Source organism: Mesocricetus auratus, unplaced genomic scaffold, assembly GCF_017639785.1.
Source record: "Mesocricetus auratus isolate SY011 unplaced genomic scaffold, BCM_Maur_2.0 Super-Scaffold_100676, whole genome shotgun sequence".
Taxonomy (NCBI): domain Eukaryota; kingdom Metazoa; phylum Chordata; class Mammalia; order Rodentia; family Cricetidae; genus Mesocricetus; species Mesocricetus auratus.
In genome coordinates this window covers 151,406,499-151,428,444 of record NW_024429266.1, presented here as the reverse complement: position 1 = coordinate 151,428,444, position 21,946 = coordinate 151,406,499, and the positions used below count along the sequence as shown (strand labels likewise).

At 49.6% G+C, this 21,946-nt stretch overlaps 1 protein-coding gene across 1 annotated transcript in view; it reads right to left on the bottom strand.

Moving 5' to 3' along the window:
* The window catches only part of Uroc1 (urocanate hydratase 1), a 32,616-nt gene extending 10,670 nt beyond the window's left edge, over positions 1-21,946 (bottom strand). Inside the window, exons 1-16 of the mRNA XM_005071155.4 lie at positions 21,821-21,946; positions 18,504-18,634; positions 17,482-17,575; positions 16,931-16,990; positions 16,526-16,654; positions 16,359-16,420; positions 11,496-11,562; positions 11,261-11,404; positions 10,163-10,251; positions 9,081-9,143; positions 8,653-8,832; positions 8,133-8,230; positions 7,517-7,589; positions 6,949-7,070; positions 5,060-5,130; positions 78-176 (exon numbers count right to left, since the gene is read on the bottom strand). Coding sequence (XP_005071212.1) covers positions 78-176; positions 5,060-5,130; positions 6,949-7,070; positions 7,517-7,589; positions 8,133-8,230; positions 8,653-8,832; positions 9,081-9,143; positions 10,163-10,251; positions 11,261-11,404; positions 11,496-11,562; positions 16,359-16,420; positions 16,526-16,654; positions 16,931-16,990; positions 17,482-17,575; positions 18,504-18,634; positions 21,821-21,946 — 1,608 coding nt within the window. The remainder of the gene's footprint in view (positions 1-77; positions 177-5,059; positions 5,131-6,948; positions 7,071-7,516; positions 7,590-8,132; positions 8,231-8,652; positions 8,833-9,080; positions 9,144-10,162; positions 10,252-11,260; positions 11,405-11,495; positions 11,563-16,358; positions 16,421-16,525; positions 16,655-16,930; positions 16,991-17,481; positions 17,576-18,503; positions 18,635-21,820) is intronic.

The window sequence follows — 21,946 nt, the reverse complement described above, 5'->3', positions numbered from 1 at the left end:
GGAGTGTGAGCAGGAAGTCATGGCCTGTGTGATAAGGTGTCTATGAAGCCTCCTTGAAGCACCACAGGCTACATCACCTTGATCTTCCCACTGGCAATGGCCTGGTTAATCGCCACAGCAATGGCTACACGTCCTTTCTGGTCTGAGTACAGGATTCTCGCCTGGGAGCCCACCACCTGCAGAGGAGAGAATGAGAAAGTCCCTCAGTCAAAAGCAAGCATCCAAGAACTAGTGGTATGGGAGAGATGTGAGTGACACTGCAGCCATGTGACCTGGCCAACTGCAGCCTGCTGGTTCTTCTGGGGAGAGCCAAGAGGACCCTGAGATTTGTGACAGCTCTAAAGTATGGGGCTCTGGGGGCTCCTCTCTCATCAAGCCCAATAGACTCTACACTAGTGGGTCAATGCGTGCCCACAAATGGATTTTTCATGGGGCCTGAGCCATCTCATTCCATTCTATGCCCCTTTCCTTAGGATTCATCCCTGAAGGACCCCTAATGACTGACTCCATGTGAACCATGGAGGTTTCCTAGTGTGGGTCCTGCTTCTTTGAGCCTTTTTCACATCAGTACCACCAACGTGAAACTTGATCAAGCCTGGCTTACTGAGAAGGCTCTCCCCACAGTTCACAGCTGAGTCTCCAGGAAGATACTACAAACTTGATCACAGAGATAGCAAACAGAGGTCCAGATAGATGGGTAACCTCCCTATAGGTTGGAACTTGGATCTCATGCTCTTGTATTGCACCTCTGGAAGGGAATGCCCCTGAGTTTTCAGAAATGAAAATGTGTCATTTCTTAGTCCCATGGTTCTCAACCAGGATGCTACTTGCACTGGCTGCTAATAATTTTGTGTGGACCAAACAGAGATTAATCCAGACTCCTGGGGTGTAGGTATATGCATAGCCGTGAGTATGGCAGCATCATTCATAAGAGTGAGAGGTGGAAACAACACAGCAGCTGAAGTGTGGACAGGCAAAAGGTGGTCTGTCCATGTGGTGGGATACAGCCTGTACCTCCAGCTTCTGCCCTGCAGATTCAGTAGATGAAGAATGTTCAGGTCTGGCATACCTTTCATCCCAGCACTCAGGAATCAGAGGCAAGTCCATTTCTGGGAGTTTGAGATTAGTCTAGGCTACATGGCAAACTTCAGGACAACCAGGGCTACATAGTAAGATCACATCTTTTAAAAAGTTTAGGAAAAGGGTTAGTAGGGGAGATACTTCGGGACATCAGATGCTTTTCATGAAAGTATGAGGACCAGAATTCAGGTCCCCACTACCCACCTAAAAGCTGGACATGCAGGACAGCTCACCTATAATCTCAGTGCTCATTAGGCTGAGATGGGATCCCTGGAGCAGCCTAGCTACCTGACAGAGAGTTCTGGGTTCAACAAAAGACTCTGACTCAGTAAATAAAAAGTGGAGAGTAATCAAGGAAGATACTCAGTGTCAATTTCTGGTCTCAAACACAGACATACATACACATGAATCAGCACACACATGTGCCCTACACATGCAAAAATGCACACACACACATGTATGCCACACATAAACACATGAAAGAAAAAAAGAACATTGGGGCAAAAAACCCCACTTGTATTGAATTGCATAGGCTTTTTTCCTTGTGAATATTTCCTAAGTGACTCAATATTTAATGTTTGCATTCCTTCTACCTTGTCTCGGCTCTAACAAGTCATCCAGAAGCGATGTAAGGTGTGTGGAGGGTCTGTCATATGTATGAAGGATCTGAGTGGGCTGTGGTATCCACCCGGATCTAGAAGCCAGCCCCCCACCTCAGATGTAGAGGGAGAACTGTAACATTTTGGCCTTGGGAAGACGGAGGACTCTGACTCATGTGGCTCAGAGAGACCTTGAGACATGCCAGCTGGAGCCAGCCACTCAGGATAGACAAACACTGAACTACCCTGTGCCTAAGCGGGCCCTAGGGCACCTAGGGCTGGTGAGGGAGGAAGGTGTTTACTAGAAACAGTGTTTCAGATGGAAGAGGAGAAAGTTCTGGAAATGGATGGCAAAGGGAACAAGATAGCACTGAACATGCTTCACACTCTAGAGCGGTATCCTGGAAATGCTTAAAATGAGGATCGAAAGGTTTATGCATATTGATGTATATCTCGCTGCAATTTTAAAAGGCCTCCTTCCCAAATGTTGGTAGTGTCTGGGCTGAAAAACCGAAAATCCAGTTTCTCTAAAGAAGCGCGTTTGCCTCTCCTGCCTAGGGGGCTGGCCAAAACTGCAAAAGAGGGCACGGACAGGCGACAGGGACACTAATGGTTTACTAGGCAGTGGGCCAGTATCTTCCTTGGGTCTCGCAAATGGCCTTAGTTACTGCAGGTGCCTCCAGTATGTTTTTTCATCTGTAAGTGTGAATCAGTGTTAGGTGTTCATATTTCTTAGGGGATATAAAATGGTTTGTGGCAGTTAATCTCCATTGTGAATCTGACCACATTTAGAATGGCCATGGGAACGCATCTGTGATACACTAGGAAAAGACTCCCAATGTGGGCAGCACCATCTCCCGGGCTGGGCTCCTTGACTATGAAAAGCAGAAGGCAAGCTGAGCGCCAGCATTCATCTCCCTCTGCCTTCTGCGTGTGGATGCTGTGTGACCAGCTGCCTCACGCTCCTACCGCTGTGCCTTCCCAGCTGTGATGGACTGCTCCCTTAAAACCACGCAGCAGAACAAATGCTCTCCCCTTAAGAGGCTTCTGGTTGGCTATTTGGTCACACACTGAGGAGAGCGAACACACTGCCAAGCTAGTCAAGAATGTCATATGTAAAAAGAATGACCAGCTTCCAAGAGAAAAGCATCTTGAAGTAGGGTGCGTGAGCTTCTGGTCACTTCCGCTCAAAGGTGGACAGCGCCTCCTGCTTGCTGGCCCTGTGAACCCTCCCCTTGTAGCAGTCCCAGACAGTTGCATCCCTGCGGCCTCTCCTCCTCCCACATTGCTGGATGGCTTGTGTATTCCGTCTGCAGCACCCCCTCTACCCTGTCCCCAGCCCCAGGCCCCGTGGCTTAGACTTGGGTCATCGAGACTGTGTCTGGCACATGGGGGTTTATGGAAAATATGGCCCTAGGATGGGACAGTGCCCACCTGGCCCTGAGACCTCTGGCCAGGGACCTGCTTGCTAGCATAGTCATGTGTGAACTGAATGTTCCTTCTTTACTTAATTTCCTCAGTCCTCCCATCCTCCCTAATCAGGGCCTGGTGACTGCTCTCTGTCATCAGACACCTTTTCTGACCATACATCTGTCTCCCTGATCAGACACCTTTTCTGACCATCCATCTGGCTCCCTGGTCAGACACCTTTTCTGACCATCCATCTGTCTCCCTGATCAGACACCTTTCTGACCATCCATCTGGCTCCCTGATCAGACACCTTTTCTGACCATCCATCTGTCTCCCTGCTGGTGTTGTCCTTCACTTATGTGGTCAGCGCCAGGCCTGGCAGAGCTGTGCTCAGGGATGGTCACAGAGGCCCATTGCAAGATCCAGGACCACTGCCTTCATGGCACAAATGGAGGTCGAGCCACTCACCCAGAGCATTCAGCTGAGAGCGTTAAAGAGCCAGCTACGGAGCCGGGTGGTGGTGGCACACGCCTTTAATCCCAGCACTAGGGAGGCAGAGGCAGGCGGATCTCTGTGAGTTCAAGGCTGGGCTGGACAGACAGCCTCGAAAACAATACAGAGAAATCCTATCTCGAAAAACCAAAAAAAAAAAAAAAAAAAAAAAAGAGCCAGCTACAGTGCCTGAGCTCTCACCTCTCACAGGCACTCCAGAGACTATTTGTGGAGTGACTGGAAGAAGGAGGGCCTGGTTTGTTGCTTCAGAGCCCCGACCCACCCTCTATCCTCGTCATTAAATCAGTGAAATACATCGTCCTGGCTAGTTTTATGTCAGCTTGACACAAGCTAGAATTGCCTGAAAGGAGGGATTCTCAACTGACAAATGCCTACATAAAATCCAGATGTAGGGCATTTTCTTAGTGATTGATAGCCCAGTCCGTTGTGGATGGTACTATCTCTGGACTGGTGGTCCTGAGTTCTATGAGAAAAAGTCTAAACAAGCCATGATGAGCAAGCCAGTAAGCAGCATCCCTCCATGGCCTCTGCATCAGCTCCTGCCTCCAGGTTCCTGCTTTATTTGAGTTTCTGTCCTGACTTCCTTCAATAATGGACTAAAACATTAGTGGAAGTATAAGCCAAATAAACCTTTTCCTCCCCTACTTGATTTTGGGCCTGGTGTTTCATTGCAACAATAGAAATCCTAGCTAAGATATACACATAACATAAATTTGACCACCTTAATCGTTTTCCAGCATGCTGCCTGGTGGCATGAACCACCTCACAGTGCTGTGCAGCTGGCCCCACCATCCAGCTCCGGGATCTTTTCGTTTTCCCAGATCAAAATCTGTCTTCATGAAACCCTGACTCCCCAGACCCTCCCCAGCCCTGGCACACCCCTGCTACTTTCCTGTTTATGGCTTGCCTACACTAGGAGCTGCATGTGAGTGGCATCTTGCAAGGGCTTGTCCTTTTGTGAATGACTTATTTCTTTTAACGTCATGTCCTTCAGTTTTACCCAGGTGGCAGTGATTGGCAGAATACCCTTACTTGTTGCTTTGTAAGGAGAGACATTTTGTTGATCCATTTGACTGCCAAGACCCATTTGGATTGCATTGGAATTTTAGCTACAGTACCTATAGCACCCTGAAATCAGTTCCAATCCTATTAAGTCTACTGGGATAACCAGATTGTATTGCTTTACATCCCACCAACATTGTCTAAGGTTTACAGTTTCTCCATATTGCTATCCAGACACCCTTTACAAGCCCTTTCCTGGATAAGGTGACCACTACGGTGCTGCTGTCAACAGTCACATGGATGCAGGGTCTGCACCTTCTCAGGACACGGAAAAATGAGGGCTGGGACTGTGCCGAGACCTCTATGCCTGCACCTTGTTTCTGGGCAGTTTCTTGGACAGCACAGCCTCCTTCATGACTCTGCAGTACCCATCTTCCCCCAAGTCAAGCTCTCACCAGCTGGTGCTTGGCAGCCTCCCGGATCCAGCGGATGTTATCCATGTACTGTAGCTTAACGGATGCCTTCACTGCAGGGAGAAAAGGGAGGGGTATCTCAGGCCCTGGAAGCTGATGCCAGGTGCCCCAGCTCTCTTTTCTGCTGGATGTTTGCCATAGGTACCTGTAGACCTTGGGTGATACCCTACACTAATCATCCTGAATCTGGGAACCAGTGCAACAATAACAAGAATTAACACGTGGGCTTCTACAGCTCATCACTGATTCATTCATTCCCTCAAAGAACAACTATTGAGTACCTATTGTGTACCAGACACCGAGCCAGACACAAGAACAAGAACTACAGTTGGCTATGAAGAGGTACGTGGTGAGCTGGTTACTAGAGGGATGAAGGCTCCCCAAGAAAGGAAAGGTCAGAGTCCTCAATGCTGAGAAGCTCTGTGGGAACAGAACTACAGAGGAACATCCAGCATGAAGTCATCCAGCATGAGGTCCTAAAGTGGGAATGCTTGGCCTACCCCAGGAGGAGGCAAGAGGAGGAGGGTGATCATGGTGACTGCAGGTCTGAGCAGCTCATGAGAACAGACTGGTAATGTGAGAGCTGAGACTCTGTGGATAGTGCAGAGAACACTGATAGGGTACAGGTGCGCTTGAACTCATCACTGCTTGTTACTCTACGGTCCTGCACTGTCTCCTGTGCCCTGGAGGTCCTCATCTGTCTGCTCTGCCTGGTGGAAGTGCCTCAGGCTGGAGTGTTCCTGCTTGGTAAGGGCAGGTCACATTGCAGCTGGACACTGACCGTGCTGGGGATTCTTAGCCACCACATCTGTAGGCCCTCAGAGTCTTTGTGGAACACTGGGTGGTAGCCACCCAGCTGACACCCAGCTGTGCCTGCTTAGGGTCAGGCAGCTGTTTTGAGCTAGAGAAGATGGGAAGGCAGTGAACCAGATTTCCCAATGTAAAACCTTCAGCTTGGTCTGGCCTCCTCTTTGCACTTGACTGACAATGTCAAGTACATTAGAAAGGAAAATGTGCTCCAAGAAAGCATCAGGGACATGTAGACACAGGAAGACCACAGCACCCAGCTAAGAGACAGAACAAGACCTCTACATCTATAATCAAGATGAGCTCAGGGGCCCACTGCTCAGAGAACTTGAGCATCAGGTGGGTGCCAACCAGGCCTGGCTTGGGGTGTCACGCTCACACAAGGAAGCTGAAGTGAATGAGAAGTGCTCCTGAAATGCATCAAACAAAGCTCAAATGACTCCCTCCCATCTCCTGGGGAATGGGGCCTGCAGGAGAGCGGCATAATCAGAGAGGGCCTGCAGTGTATGAATATTCAGCAAACCCTGAGGATTGTGGAGCTGGTTACCAGCTTGTGGCACTACTGGAGGATGATGGGACCTTTAAGAAGTGGAAGGAAGTGAGATCATTGGGGGTGTAGCCTTGAAGGAGATGTTGCCACTCCTCCGTTTTGTTCCCAGGGGTATTCCACTCCAAAATAATGGAGCCAACTGACCACTGAAGCCTTTTGAAGCCAAGAGGCAAAAGAAAATCTCCCCAATTTAAGAGGAAGGCTGGGGCTGGCTCACTCAGGTGTTTGTTGCGGCGACAGATATCTGACTGACTTGAAGTTCCTTGTGCCCTGCAACCCGCAGGGACAGAGGCAGAGGTGGCACAGAGCTGGAGGGCAGAGCCCAAGGTGTGGGTAGGCTTCATGTTCTTAGCAGCTGCGAGAGAGCAAGGTCTGAAAGTGCTCGAGGGCCCCTGTGCAGCAGCCTGTAGTCCTGAGATCTATGCAGAACATGACACTGGGCACCAGGTGCATCACAGAGGCAGGGATTTGAGAGACCAACCACTCCTGAGTACCACCCACCCAGAAGTACCACCTCCATCAGCAATGGCTTTCTCCAGCACAGATGTGGCCAGATGATCAGTGACAGCCAGGTCCTGAGGGTCCCCTGACGTGCATACCCAGCGGAAGGGCCCAAAGCCCTGGGAGAATATGTCCCTGCAAAGACAAATGTCTCCTCAGTCACAACCTCCTGACTGCCTGCACCTTCATGCTGAGCTGGGGACTGGCATGTAGGCATGCCTAGGGGAGAGGGGCAGCATCTAGAATGAGCTCAAAACTGTTGTCTCTAAGCAACAAGTCTTAGAGGACCTCCTTGTTCCTCTGCCTCCTCCTTGGCCTCTGCTCCCATGTCTAAACTTGTACCACTTCACTTCTCTAGTGGCAGGAGCAGGGAAACGCCCCGCAGAAGCCTCTCTGCACTTGTGTGTTGTGTGGAAACACTGTGACCACCTCGTGGCTACTTTCCAGCTGCATGAGGTCTCAGCACACAGCCCTGGGGTGATCAGTGTTGGAGGCTTTTCCAGCTGGAAAGGCCAGGTCCTAAATCCTGAGAGGAGCAGAAAAGGTACTAGACACCCCAAAATGGAACCTCCGTCACTCACCCCATAATGTGCTGGACATAGGAGGGGTAGCGGAACTCCATCTTGTTGGCTCCTTTCTTCTCCACATCTGCTCCTGTGGAGCAGGATCTGTGTGAGCACCCACACCACAGACAGTGGCTTAAACAAGGGGCCCTGGGAAGGGCTGGGAACAGAGGCTCGTGATCTTTCCTCAGGCAAAATAAGAGGAGAAAAAGCAGGGTGCAGCCCTGGGTGGTATACTGCCGTCTGTGTGGTCTAGGTGTAAGGCCCAGATATATTGACCCACGGACTCAGTGTTAGCTCCAGGGCGCCACCCAGAGGGCCCCATCCTACTAGGACTGCAAGTGGCCTTGTAAATGGACATGAAAAAGGCCTGGAAGGAGGCAATTTCTTGTGGGCTTTGGCCTTTTATATTTTTAAAATGTAAGCAGAGGTTGAGGTCCAGAGAGGCCCGGCTGCATAGTAGGACCAGCTTCAAGAAGGAAAACCCGGGTAAAGGCACAGTGAGATCTCCTGGGTACTCACTGGGTGACCATGCGGCTGAGCTAAGGGTATGGGGGGGGGAGTAGTTTACCCAGGTTTGCTCACACAGGCCCCAGACACCACTTGTCCGTCCCCACTGCCCCTGCCTGCTTACCTGCTCGCTGAGCCTCCAAGAGGAAGGCGTTACCATAGTCCCAAAAGAAGAACTTCTCCTGGGCCAACCTGTTGATGGCTGAGACATGCCTCCTCAGGCTGCAACAAACAGGTGATCAGCCTCTGACCTGTCCTCCAGCTCCGCAGCCCCATCCCATCAAGCTTCCCAAGGCCTTCTAAACCCGTGCCAGGAAGTCTCCTCCGGCTCACTGTGGCTGATTTCCATGTTTACAACCCGGAACCCCTCAACATCTGCTGTCTTGTAGTGACCCCCAAATCAGCATTCTCCATCAGACCCCAGGTCCAATGTACCAGACAAGGGTACTAGGTGTTCCAGTGTGTACCCAGCACAGACATGTAAGCTATCTTAAGGATTTGACGAATATCAATTCAGTTTATCTCATCATTCCCCAAAGTTCTGTGCTCATGATCCCACTGAAAGAAGGAAGCTGAAGCTCAGAAAGCCTAGGCTCCTGCAGGCTCTGCTGTCCTGCCCTGAGCCGCCCCCTCCTGTCACCCACCTTTCCTGCACTAGGTGCTTGAAGGCAGCTGGGTCGGAGGACATGAGGCTCTGGGCCTCTGAGAAGCTGAGCTGCACAGGGTAGTAGCCGCCATTGAACGGGTTGTGACAGGATGTCTGGTCTGACCCGAGATCCACCAAGAGCTCCCCTGTAGTGTCCAGTTCATGGACCAGGCGCTCCCTGGGGAAGTGGTGGGGTGGACAGAGCAGGGCAGGAGGGCATGGGTTGGAGGAGAGCCGGCCAGCATAAACTGCAGCCCACATCTCCACCCACACACCTTGCAGGTAGTGTCTACTTTCCCTTTTGCAAAATGCATGGGCAGAAAAGCTGTGCAGGTCTGGGTGAGGATGTTGCCTTTCCCAGGAAGGTTCAGAGCTTGTGGCTTGGAAGTACTTGGTTAGCACTCCAAGCCAGCGATTTCCACTTACCAAAGGTCCACCACGTTACCATGGTAGCCAAGGCTGAGCACCTCCTTCTTTTTCCTTGCTTCCCTAGGAGGACACAAGAGCAGAACAGATGACCTGTATCTGTCCTCAGATGCCCTGGATGCAGCTACTCTGTCTACATGCAAGACGTTCAATGCTGGCCAAATGTGGCAGACGTAGGAGGTCACCTAGAGCCTGTGTGTGAGTGTGGGCTTGTGTAAGAGAGTGGGACTGTGTGAGAGTGAGCTCATGTGAGTGTGTGAGCCTGTGTGTAACTGGAGGCCTGTGTATGAGTGTGTGCCTCTGTGACTATGGGCTCTTGTCTGACTGTGGGCATGTGTATGAGTCAGTGTGGGCCTGTGTGTGTAACTGTGGGTCTATGTGTGAATATGAGTCTGTATAAGTATAAGCCTACATGGGTCTGCATGAGTTTGGGCCTAGTGAGTATGGGTCTGAATGAGTGAGGGCATGAGTGTAACTGAGCCTGTGTGTGATTGTTGGCCTGCATGGGCCTATGTGAGTTTGCACCTGGATGAATGTGGGCCGGGAGGCATATACTAGGGTAAGGTATGTTCTCTTATACTCCATAACACAAGAAAAAGAAAAATTCAGGCTGGAATGCACAAAATTGGTTGAGCTGAGCTGAAGTGGTTACTGGGAAACAGGTGCCTCAACCCTAGTAGGCTTTTCATAGAACTCACTAATGGGGTGGGGCAAAGAAATGGTAGGTTTGCTAATGATGATTCCAAAATTATTTAGAGAAATAGAAATAGGTAAGAGGATAATAATAGAAATAGATAAAACAAGAAATAAATAGATGAGCAAGGCATGGTAACACACATCTGTAATTACAGAACTTGAGAGGGGAATATAGGAGAGTCTCAAGTTCAGAGTCCCACGGCTGCCCACAAGTCAGCAGCAGCAATAATCCCTGGGGAATGGACTCTCTATAGTTCCCCTCCCATGACGCTTTCTAGATGGCACCTGTGGCTGGACATCGGGCACTGGACGGTCCTAACCATACTTTATCCCCTGCTTCCAATGTCAAGGGTCAAACGCTCCAAGTCCCACTCAATCAACTGTACCTGAGTCTCACAATGCAGTGGTCCAAGCTGTCAGTTACTTCCATCAGCCAGCCTTGCCGGTGGCGTTTTACAAGCGCAGATTTGTCAACCTGAGGTCATGGGACACAGGTCATCCATCACACATCGCTGCTGAACAACCTCTTGAGAGGTGCTACCCTATGCACCCCACCCCGCTTTCACGATGCAGCCTCAGGGCAGTCACTACAATGATGGGAGAAAAGAAGGGGCTTTGGGGACACAATTCCCTGCTGAGATCGTCAGCCAGAGGGGATACATCTCTTTTATTTTCTGGCTTGAATGTGGATGGCATGTTTGGCTAGCGTAGTGATTTTTATCTTCATGAAAAAAGCCCCGAAGAATCTAGAGAGCTAGCACTGACATCAATAAGCTGCTAAACCAATCTCAGTCACATGAGAAAAATAAAACTCTTATTTATGTAAGCTGCTACAGATGCCCTGTTACCTGCAGCCCAGCAATGTCCTAGCAAACCCTAGGCATGCAAGACACAGGCGGTGTCAACTAAGCCAAATTACATGGTGTGTCCCCAAGACTTAACTAAACGCTCCTCACTGCTGCTATCTCCTGCTTCCCTCCGTGACCTTGGCGTCTTCCAGACAAAGGTGAGAGGCATTAGGGTAAGCCCCCCTGTGCACACCTCTGTGGAGGAGCAGCTTGTCTGTCTCCTCCATCCAATGTCAGCTGCTAGAGCTGGGGGAGGGGTGCTCCATACTAAGGTAATTCACAAATATTTATTCTTTGTCATCTAGGTCCCTCTTCTGATGGGACAGACACAGGAAGCAATGGCTGTACACACACCATCACAGCTTCATGGGCTGGAAGGTAGCGGGCATGGAACATGGAGGGTAGTGGACACTGTGCAAGCAGGACCCACGTGTTGTCATAGGGACCCATCCGGAGGCAGCACAAGGTTGTGAGGAGGAGGTGAGCCGTTTGGGGAAAGAAGTCAAGCAGAGAGGGGAGGGTGAGAAGAGTGGAAAGGAAAGGCTAGAAGACAAGGGAGAGGGAGGGAAGCAAGCAGAGGAGTGGATGAATGAATCAAGGAATTTTGAAGGGACGGGCAGAAGCTCCCCATCTTACCTCTGCGATCACCCCAATGCATCCAACAATGGCTGCGGCCTTGGCTTGAGCCCCACTCATCCCACCGAGCCCGGAGGTGACGAAGACCTTCCCTGCCAAGTCCTCAATGCCCAGGTACCGCCGACCAGCATTCAGCACAGTGAGCTGTAGGTGGGGGAGGCAGGGCTCTTATTGTCCACTCCCAGCAGATCCACCTGCAAGGCCCTGCCACTCATCATGTGTGCCCGTCTCTCACCACGGTGCCATGGACGATTCCCTGGGGACCAATGTAGCAGTAGCTGCCGGCTGTCATCTGGCCATACCTGAGTGGAGAAGAAAAGGGCAGCACTTGGGAGCCTTAGACTAAACCTTTAACCACTCTCAAAGGTTCTCCTGCACTGTCCTTCATTATAACAAGCGGCAGAGCTAGAGATCGCTATGTTAACCAGAATAAACCAGAGTCAGAGTCAGAAAGACAAATGTCAATATTTCCACGAATGTGTGTGTGTGTGTGTGTGTGTGTGAGAGAGAGAGAGAGAGAGAGAGAGAGAGAGAGAGAGAGAGAGAGAGAGAGAGAGAATAGAAAGACTGAGAGAAACCTAAAAGGGAAGAAGGGAAGAAACAAGAATGTATGTGTCATGGAAGCAGAAGGGGGACCACTTAGGGAAGAAAGGGGACTAGCAAGAGGGACAGACAAGCATCATGGAATAGTCACAATGATTAATAAGAAATAACTATAATGGGCTGAAGAGAAAGCTCAGTGGTTAGGAGCTCTGGCTGTGCTTGCAGAGGATTAAGGTTTGGTTCCCAGCACCCACGCAACAGCTCACGGTTGTCCATAGCTCCAGTTTCAGGGGATTGAACACCCTATTCTTGCCTCTGTGGGTGCTGCATTCATGTGGTGCAGAGACATACACACAGACAAAACACTCATACACATAAAATAAAAATAAAACTTAAAAATCACTAAAATGATGTACATGTATAAAAATGACACAGCGAAACCCATTTCTCTGTGTTCTAACCAAAATATTTAAAACGTTAAAGTAAAAACAAAAAGGTAAGGATATAGTAAGCTAGAGCCTCCTGTCCCCTCCTGCCTCCCAGGTATTTTACAAATAGATTTTATTTTCCTAAAATCTGTCATACAATAAATTTTTAAAACTCAGCATGGGGATGATTGGGTTAGGTGGAGCAAGGCTGAACGTGTCCCAGCATGCCCATACTACATGTTAATGTCTACTCAGCCACTCACAAAGGCATTCAGAGCCAATTTTTCAGTAGTGGCCAACATCTGAAGCCATTGAAATGCCCGCACATGGAGGGAAGAGAGAAAGGAACTGTGATATAAGAACAGGATGAGAAATAGGATATGATGAGTCCCTGCCACACGACCCGGTACAGGCGTCTGGCGTGGGTGGGAAAGCATGTTCTGCAATTCAGGTGCTACCCAGTAGGCTTAACTGTGAGGCATCTTCGTACTGGGTATGTCACTGGACACATGGCAACGTGTAGCATTGAACACACACACCAGATCCACAGCTGGCATGCTGGGAGATGTCTGCTGTTGGATTCTTGGTTGAGTGTGGGGCGCCATTCCGAAGGTGTTGCTTTAGTAGCTTGTCCCTCACAGCCTGCCCTTGGCTCCTTTCCCTATCAGCACAGGCATTCCTGGTCATGGCTTCACAGCAGACGACATTCAAAGTCATGGTTCTCCCCACCCTTCTGGGAAGCCTGTTGAATCTGATTTTCTGTGAAAGAATGAATAGTTGCAGTGGGGTGACCTCCTTTCACCTCCTCCCACCTGTGGGCTGTGTTCAAAGAGCAGGAAGCAGGCAGGAAGGCTGTGAGGTCATCAGACACAGATAATATTAATAGTTGCCATCAAATTTCCAGCGATATCACCAGTACTGCCTGAGTGCGGCCATTGCCATCACTGCATAATTAGCAAACATTGTTTTGGTTAGCGTAATTGAGACAATAGAATTGGGACAGTAGAATTTGCTGCTGGCCTAATTGCACTCTTTTTTTAAAATTTTTTATTATATATTTAAATTAGAAACAAGTTTGTTTCACATATCTGTCCCAGCTCCCTCTCCCTCCCCTCCACGCCCGCATTCTCCCACTAACCTCCCCCCAGTTCCCCACCCAATCTCTACTCTGTTCCCCAAGGAGGGTAAGGCCCTCCATGGGGGATCTCTAGAGTCTGTCATTTCATCCAGGGAGGGCCTAGGCCCTCCCCCAAGTGTCCAGATTGAGAGAGCATCCCTCATTGTGGGATGGGCACCCAAAGTCCATTTGTGTGCCAGGGACATATACTGTATGCTACCCAAAGCCCCATAAATTGCCTAGGCCTCACTGACACCCACATTCAGGGGGGTCTGGATCAATCCTGTGCTGGCCTCTCAGACATCAGTCTGGGGTCCAAGATCTCCCCCTTGTTCAGGTCAGCTGTTTCTCTGGGTTTCACCAGCCCAGTCTTGACTCCTATGCTCATCAGTCCTCCCTCTCTGTCACTGGGTTCCAGGAGTTCAGTTCAGTGCTTAGCTGTGGGTGTCTGCCTCTGCTTCCGTATGTCACTGGACGGAGGTTCTAGGATGGTATATAAGACAGTCGTCAAAATCATTATCAGGGAGGGGCATTTAAAGTAGTCTCACCACTATTGCTTAGCTTGCCAGTTGGTGTCATCCTTGTAGATCTCTGGAGATCTCACTAGTGCCAGATCTCCCATCAAGCCTATAATGATTCTTTCTATTGTGGAATCTCTCATCCTGCTCTCCTCTATTCTTCCTCCATCTCAATCTTCCTGCTCTCCCATGTTTTCCTCTCCCATCCTCTTCTCCCCCTCTCTTTTTCCTGGCTCCCTCTCTCCTCCCCACCATGCTCCCAATCTGCTCAGGAGATCTTGCCTCCTTCCACCTTTTCTGGGGTACCATGCATATATATCTTAGGGTCCGCAAAATAACTCTGAGATAGCATCTTACTCCTGTCAGAATGGCTAAAATAAAAAACACTAATGACAGTTTATGCTAGAGAGGATGTGGAGAGAGGGGAACACTCCTCCACTGCTGGTGGGAGTGCCAACTCGTACAGCCACTATGGAAATCAGTATGAAGATTCCTCAGGAAAATGGGAACCAGTCTACCACAAGACCCAGCAATTCCACTCTTAGGCATATACCCAAAAGATGCAAATTCACACAACAAGGACTTCTGTTCCACTATGTTCATAGCAGCATTATTTGTAATAGCCAGAACCTGGAAGCAACCTAGACGCCCCTCAACTGAAGAATGGATAGAGAAAATGTGGTACATTTACATAATGGAGTACTATTCAGCAGAAAAAAACAATGGAATCTTGAAAATTTCAGGCGAATAGATAGCACTAGAAGAAACCATCCTAATTGTACTCTTTACTGAAGACTAAGATACTCTCATGATCTCTCTGTTGCTTGTTTTTCAACACCAAGTTCATTATCTCTTCTGTTAGATTTCTGCCTCTCAGTAGCTTTCCCCAGCCCCTTCTCTCCTCTGGTTGGAGAGTGTTGTCACAAGCCTGTGAATGAATACCAAGTCTACCGCACAATACACCTGACCATCCAGAACTTTTGTCTTCTCTTCTAAAAATGGAGATATGTGGGCATGGTACACACCGATAGTCTTAGCACTCAGAAGTTGGAGGCAGAAAGATCACGAATTCTTGCTTCTAGCGAGACACTGTCTCAAAAAGATAAGCAAACAAAAAAGAGGCCTTGTCACTTATCTCAAAAGACTGAATAAGTATCACAAATATGAGAGGACAGTGTTAGTATAAAAGGAGTCATCAGGAGATGGTGAAACTCACTATGAGCCTTGTGAGGTCAGCTCTCTATGGAGCTCTGGCATTATGCAAATATCCAAGTCCTGCAGATTGTGCCTCTGTCATTTGATAATTCCCACACAGTCCACTGTGACAGAAACCTATGAATGGCCTGTCTGTCTAGATGAGGTCCAGGTCCTAAGAGTGTAAGGGACACAGGCCCAGGGATGTGCAGTTCCTTGTCCTCAGAGTTCAACTAGAATACCACATGGCATTCCCAAGGCAACTTACAGCATAAAGTTGTTGGACCATAAGCTTTCTGCAACTGATGCAGGTAAGGTCACCTCTGCCCCCCCCAGCCCAATGTGCCAACTACTTCAACCTGCCTGTCAAACAGTCCACATGTGCACAGAACCTGCATAGTTCACGTCATGCAATGGTGTGTAGGTGGCTATAGTAACCACATTTGCTGTTCAAGGGACAACAGCCAAAAACAAATGCCTGTATTCAGTCAGTGTGAAATTGGATTTCAAACATTTTCAATCAGCAGTTGGTTAACTGTACAGATATTATACACATGCAGATATCACTTTAAAAAGAAAAAGAGACCCAAAACAAAGATCAAATCCAAGCCAGAAATATCGGCAATGGACTCTGAAGTTCATCCAAAGACAAGCTGAATGGACGGATGGAACAACAGGCAGATAGACATGTAAAGCAACAAGTTGTACTTTTTGGGTTTGTTTGTTTGTTTTGACACAGGGTCTCTATCATGTAGCTCTGGCTGTCGTGGAACTTGTGGTAGACGAGGCTGACCTTGGACTCATAGATATCCACATGCCTTTGCCTTTGTGAGGGAAAGGATTGAAGGCTGTGCAGCCATGCCTTTTACCACAGGGTTTTGGTGGTATTCCCTGAAAATGGTTTTCAATTTTTCTTTTTCATTAGTAGAATCATCTTATCCTAAACATACAGAAGTTCTCTGAGCTGCACAGAGTCCAGAACTGGGCAAGTGTTTGTCTTCCTCAAGCCAGCTGTGCGATGTTTTATTTGTGATCCAATTTTCTGTATGTCTGGGATTACTCATAATAAAATCTTTTGAAACAGTGGAATCCAAAGTTGTATATTTCTTTGGTTACATGTCTATAAAAAAAGTGAGCATTTGTGCAAAGCTACCAGGGTGAGGCAGTGTGAGAATGAAACAATTTTGTTACAGAGTAGTAAGTACTCCCTGAAACCGGGGTTAACACAGTCATGCTATCTTATCGTGAACTGCAACGAAAGAAAGACACCATAGCAGCGTGCAGACACTGCGACTTACATGGTCACCCCCAAGGCAAACAGCTTCTCATACTCTGCCCTGGAGGAGTAGTTGGGAATGACCTAGAAAGAGTAAGGACCAAGTGTGGGTGGCGGACGTTGTCTGGATCGCCCCCTCACCCACAGCCCCGCCCTGGGCAGGCCCCATGCCTGCTGCCTCAGACTCACCATCCCATTGGTGATGACTAGCCGTGGAGCACCAGGGCTGCTGGGGAAGAGACCCAGCGGGTGACCACTGTACATGACCAGAGTCTGCTCCTCAGTCATCTTCGACAAGTAGGACATGGTCAGCCAGAACTGGATGGGCGGTGCACATGTAGGACTCTGTAAGTGTGAACTAGCACCCACGTGGACCCCGCACCCCACACCCAGACCCAGGGATCCCTGCAGGTCTCAGTCCATCGAGTGGCCTTATCCACCTAGTTCCTCTTTAATCTCCAGGGTCTCCTGGTACCTCCCATAATGCCACTTTCCCCTTCTTCTAAGTGAAGCATCTTCAGGTGACTGCCAGCGCTGATGCATCAGGCATCAGGCAGAGCCATGGACCACTGAGTGCCTTCCAGGCCACCATACCTGAGCCCAGTTGCTGAACACCTGCCCATTTCCTCCATAGGTCACCAGCTCCTGTGGAAACTGGAGAAGATGCGGCATCATCTGAGATGGGGCTGTGACAGAGAGAAGCAGGGCCCCTACCTACAGCTGTCCTCAAAAGTGCAGAAGTCTAAAGGGACACCCAGCATCCACCATGTGGGCTACTGAGCATGACTGACCCAGTGAAATATATCCTCCATGTCAAGAGTCTGTATGAAAGGAGGCATGTAAGGGATCTCATTAATAATGTTAAGATAACCTATGATAAACTATTACTAAATCTTTTTATTTTCAGGTGGCCATTAGAAAGCTAAAATTATAGGTGCATTTATATAAATATGCTGTTATGTATTATTGTTATTTTGTATTTGTTTCCTGTTTTTTTATTTTTCCTGATAGTTACAGAGAATGGTCCAGGAACTGTCTTATGCCAGCTTTGTAATCTGAGCCTTGAATACCAGGCTTGCTAGCATTACTCAGAATCTTGGTCATGCTTCTCTGGGCTATGGTGGCCTCCGTTCCCCTGCCATTACCTGGGCCACAGCGGGATCCAGGTTGTTCATGATCATGTGCATGATGGCCGCAGCTTTTTGTGTCCGGCATGGGTACTGATCAATTGGGTAGGCCCTGCAAGCACAAGTCTAGCATCAGGCAACAAGGCACCCCTCAGGCCTTCCATCCCACTAAGACTCCTGACAAGGCACCTGAGAGAAGTTCTTAGAAGCACAGGGACTGGAGCACCAGATCCATCGGGTGCTAGGTGGCTTGAGTTCCCACACGCCCAGAGCAGGAAGTCTAGTCCACCCCAATCATGGTCCCTCCCTACTTCAAGTCTGGAAGCTGATGGCTGCTTTCCAGAGCCCTCTAGTCTGTTTGCTCATTTGTTCTTCCATTCGCTCATTAAACATCCCTGGGCAGCAATTCCATGGCAGGTGGCAGCAGGCACAGAGGGGGAGAAGGGCAATGGCTCCTGTCTGATGGGGAGACAAAACTCCCTGGGTCATTTCTGGGTTCCTGGTATGTTCTAAGCAATGGTTCTCTATGACACAAGCTGCAGCATCCCAAACGCAGACTCTCAGCTTTGCTCCAGGGCAGCTGAGCCCCAAGCCCAGTGAGGCCCAGCATTCTGTACCATCACAAAGCTTCCCATGATGCTGTGCGTACCACAGTGTAAGAACTTCAGTGGAGAACATGACAGATTTGAAATCATTGACACCAATTCTCCACCCCATCCCCTCTCACCAGGTCTTATCTACATAGCAAAGGACACCGTGCCCCAGAGACTTTGTGCTCCAGAGTCAACAGTACTGAATGCAGGATAGAGGTGCAGGCCAGAGACCCATCTGATAAAGACCCCATCCTCTGGCCAGGCAAGTCAGTGCCAGATCCCCCCAAAAGACAACTCACTACCTACTTTCTCTGCACAAGGGTGTCAACTCACTGTGCCACCTCCATAGGTCCTCCAGCTCAGACAGACTGACCTCTTTAGTCATGGATTCCCCTAGGCTCCTGACTTCTGCACGGCCTTAACTGAAGCCAAACCCACCAGGCTCACCTCATCTCAATGCTGGGGCAGAATCGGTACATGTAGATGTGTCCAAACTGTCGTAGTTCCTGGGCAAACTCCTGAGCCAACAGCTTCTGGACATCAGGTGGGAAGTAGCGCAGGGCATTCTTCAGAGCCAGCTGGAGGGGGTGGGGGAAGAGGGGAGAGATGCTGGGTTAAGGACCTCTTTGTAGTCTATCTTCTCTCTCCACCTGGATTGCCTCTGCTCCACTCAGAAACTGGTTGAGCCATTCTGAGAACACCTGCTTTGTCTTCTGGAAAGCCTTCCCTAATGGCAGCTGGCTCCCATCATGAAGGGAGACCTTAAACTTTCTCTTCTTGGTCCCATCTGCCCCTGGGGCTGCAGACTCAGAGGAGGAAAGCAGAAGCCACTGTAAGAGAGGCACCTGGCTTGGTAAATGGTACATAGGCTGTGTTCTTGGATGGGCAGACTGGGGCAGTGTGCATAGCTGATATGGTGGCTACTATAATCACCCCACCATGTCCACCAACTTGCATGTTGCCTTACAAGGTGAAAGGCACTTTTCACAAATAATTTGGTTAAGAATCTTGGGACTGTTCTGGAATATCCAAGTGAAAAGTCCCATAATCATGAAGAGCCTTGTAAGAGGACAAGGGACAGCTAGTATCAGAGATGTGAGGACCAAGCTGAGTGCCATGTGGCATGATGTAGATTTGAGGATGCAGGGTTTTTAGGGATACAGCTGTATGCACAGGAGATTTTCCCAGCAGCACCCGTACGCCCTGCTTCTCCTTTACTCTCTTTGTCTGTAAGGTGGGAGTGATATTAGAGCCCGGCTCCTAGGTACTAACTAACTGACACGATTAGTATGCTGTTGGGCTCACCTATGGGCCTTGTGAGTGCTAGAGCACAGAACTGTCACCTGCCACACTCATGGACCTCTGCCCTGCTCCATGCTGCCTAGGGTTTCTACAAAAATGCTTATACAAATCTGTCATGGGAGGAGTCTTGTTAAGCACCAAGTCATGCTCCTACTCAAAAAGTCTTTACAGGTCCCCACTGCCTATCTGGTGGTACCCACAGAGGCATTCTAGGTCTTCTCCAGTCATGCTACATCTGACTCCCAAGCTCTGTTCACAGCTCTACTTGCATGGAGTCTGCTCCAACTTCCACATTTTAGAAGGTCTATCTCTGCCTTTCCATGCACTGTTTCTCTGGTCTCCAAATACACCTCATTTCCCTCCTAGAAACTTTGTCTAAGCTGCCACAATCACCTCTACCAAAAAATCCTCCTAGGTCCCTTGTAGGATATGGGACTGGCTTCTTTTGGTGGGAGTGGGGGGTTTCAAGGCAGGATTTCTTTGTGACTTTGGAGGCTGTCCTGGAACTAGCTCTTGTAGACCAGGCTTGTCTAGAACTCACAGAGATCCACCTGCCTCTACCCCCCGAGTGCTGGGATTAAAGGTATGCACCACTAACACCCAGCTTGGGTTGGCTTCTTAATAACTGTTCTTGTCCATGGGTTCAATGAGTACATGCTGGTGTTTCTGGAACCTAGAAATCATCCCAAGGAAGCCCCACCCTCAAGTTCAAGATGGTGTGTTGGCAAAGACAGGTATGCAGACCCACTAAGGGAAAGAGCTCTCAGGATAGTATGTTAATAGAGACAGGCATTTGGGCCCACCATAGTGAAGGACTCAGCTGTGGCATTTAATGCCCAACACAGTGCAGTGGATGAGGCAGGATTTGGGGAGGTCACTAAGAGAAACTGCACACAGGGGAGCGGATATACAAGAAGGTGCTTCTAACAGAAGAACTGCTCCTGCTGTGAGACACACTGTGAAGGTTGAACAAGCCTTGCTGAGTGTACACTGACTACAGTGTAATAGGCAGCACTCCTTACTTAAATAGAAAGCTGTCAAAGAAAAGCCTGGAACAAAGCCTCCAGTCCATCCAAACAATGAAAGAATACAATAGTATGTAGCAGTGGAAACAAAGGGAAAACTCAAAGTATGCACACCTGAACATACATGTGCATGCACAGGATTACACAACCACACACACAAACATGTAGGCTTGCACACACACACAAATACACCGACACAGACACACACATAAAAAACAAGTCAATGAAACAGAAGCTGTTACTGGTTTGGGGACTCCATCCCAGAGGTAAGACTTAGCCCTTCCCAACTCTAACTCCCCAGATGTGCAAGTCCCCTTTCCTTTAAGGAGGCTGCATGGGTCAAACACCTGGTGACACACAGGAATGAAACTGAAGGGGACCAATCTCTCAGGTCCTGGCTGCTGCTCTGCCACCACAAAACACCCTGGAGGCTGATCACTATCACCAGTCACAAGGGTGTCAGCAGAGGCCCTCAGGTGGTGGAGCCTCCCCAGCTCTTGGGGCTGAGTGTCAAGGCACTGGTGCCTGACAGGGAGATGACCAAGGGGAAGATACATTAACCACAACAGAGATATGAGTTCAGTAGAACCAGACAGGTCAAGCAGAAAGGCAGGGTGCCCCATCCCCCCACTCAACCTTGTCCACCCTCTCTCTAGCACCAGCCCCAACTTGCCTGGCACCAACCCATTTTCTAGAACCCTTTGCTGCTTTCACTCGCAGTTCCTGTCCACCAGGATCCTACCCCAGCAGCTGCTAAGCTCACTCCCTGCCTGTGGACAGTTTGGAGACAGAACAGCAGTACAGTAGTCCCCAGGACAGCAGTCTATGGGTGAGGTGGGGTCTCCTCATTTAGCCTTCATTCTTCCGTGTCTTTCCCTCTCCCCATGGCTGAGGCCTTGTTTCAGTCTGACAGCTTGGAGAGTTATTGGGGACTAAATCCTTTGGGCAATCCTACCTGAGCTGCTATCCCTCCCAGCCCTGTATGTCCTTGAGGGTGACTGCACAGCTGCAGGCACTGGGAGGTTTGGAGGAGGGACAAGGAAAAACTGGTGCAGAGGACAAACAAGTCACTCAGTGTCTGGGGCAGGGCAAGGTTCATGTGAAGCTGCTGAGCTAGGGCCACTTCACACCCTGCCTCTTCCTGTTCCTCACTAGAGGTGCCCACAGCATCACCTCGTGCTGTTTGGGTGACCTTGAGTCCCAGCGTCCACATCGGGAAGTGGGGAGCCCAATTCCAAGCCTAAGGTAACTCCAGGGTGTCTTCAGCTGAGGAGTACCCGGTGACAGACCCTCACACATGCCCTCACCCTTGTCCGGGAGCTGGTGGGGACAGGGTGGGCAGCTGAGGTGTGGAGAGAAGGGTTACGCAGACAACCCAACCATCTAAAGGACACCAAAGGGCCCCAGAGACCCGGAGGGCTGGGTAGCAGTTGTTACCTGCTCTTCTGCAGGGCTGAGGTCTGGAGTCCTGACCGGAGCATGTGGCACCCCAGCCCAGCGCCCCCGGTTCTCAGGGAGGGGTCGTAGGGGCAGGCCAGAGCACAGTTCCTGGAGACTGGACAT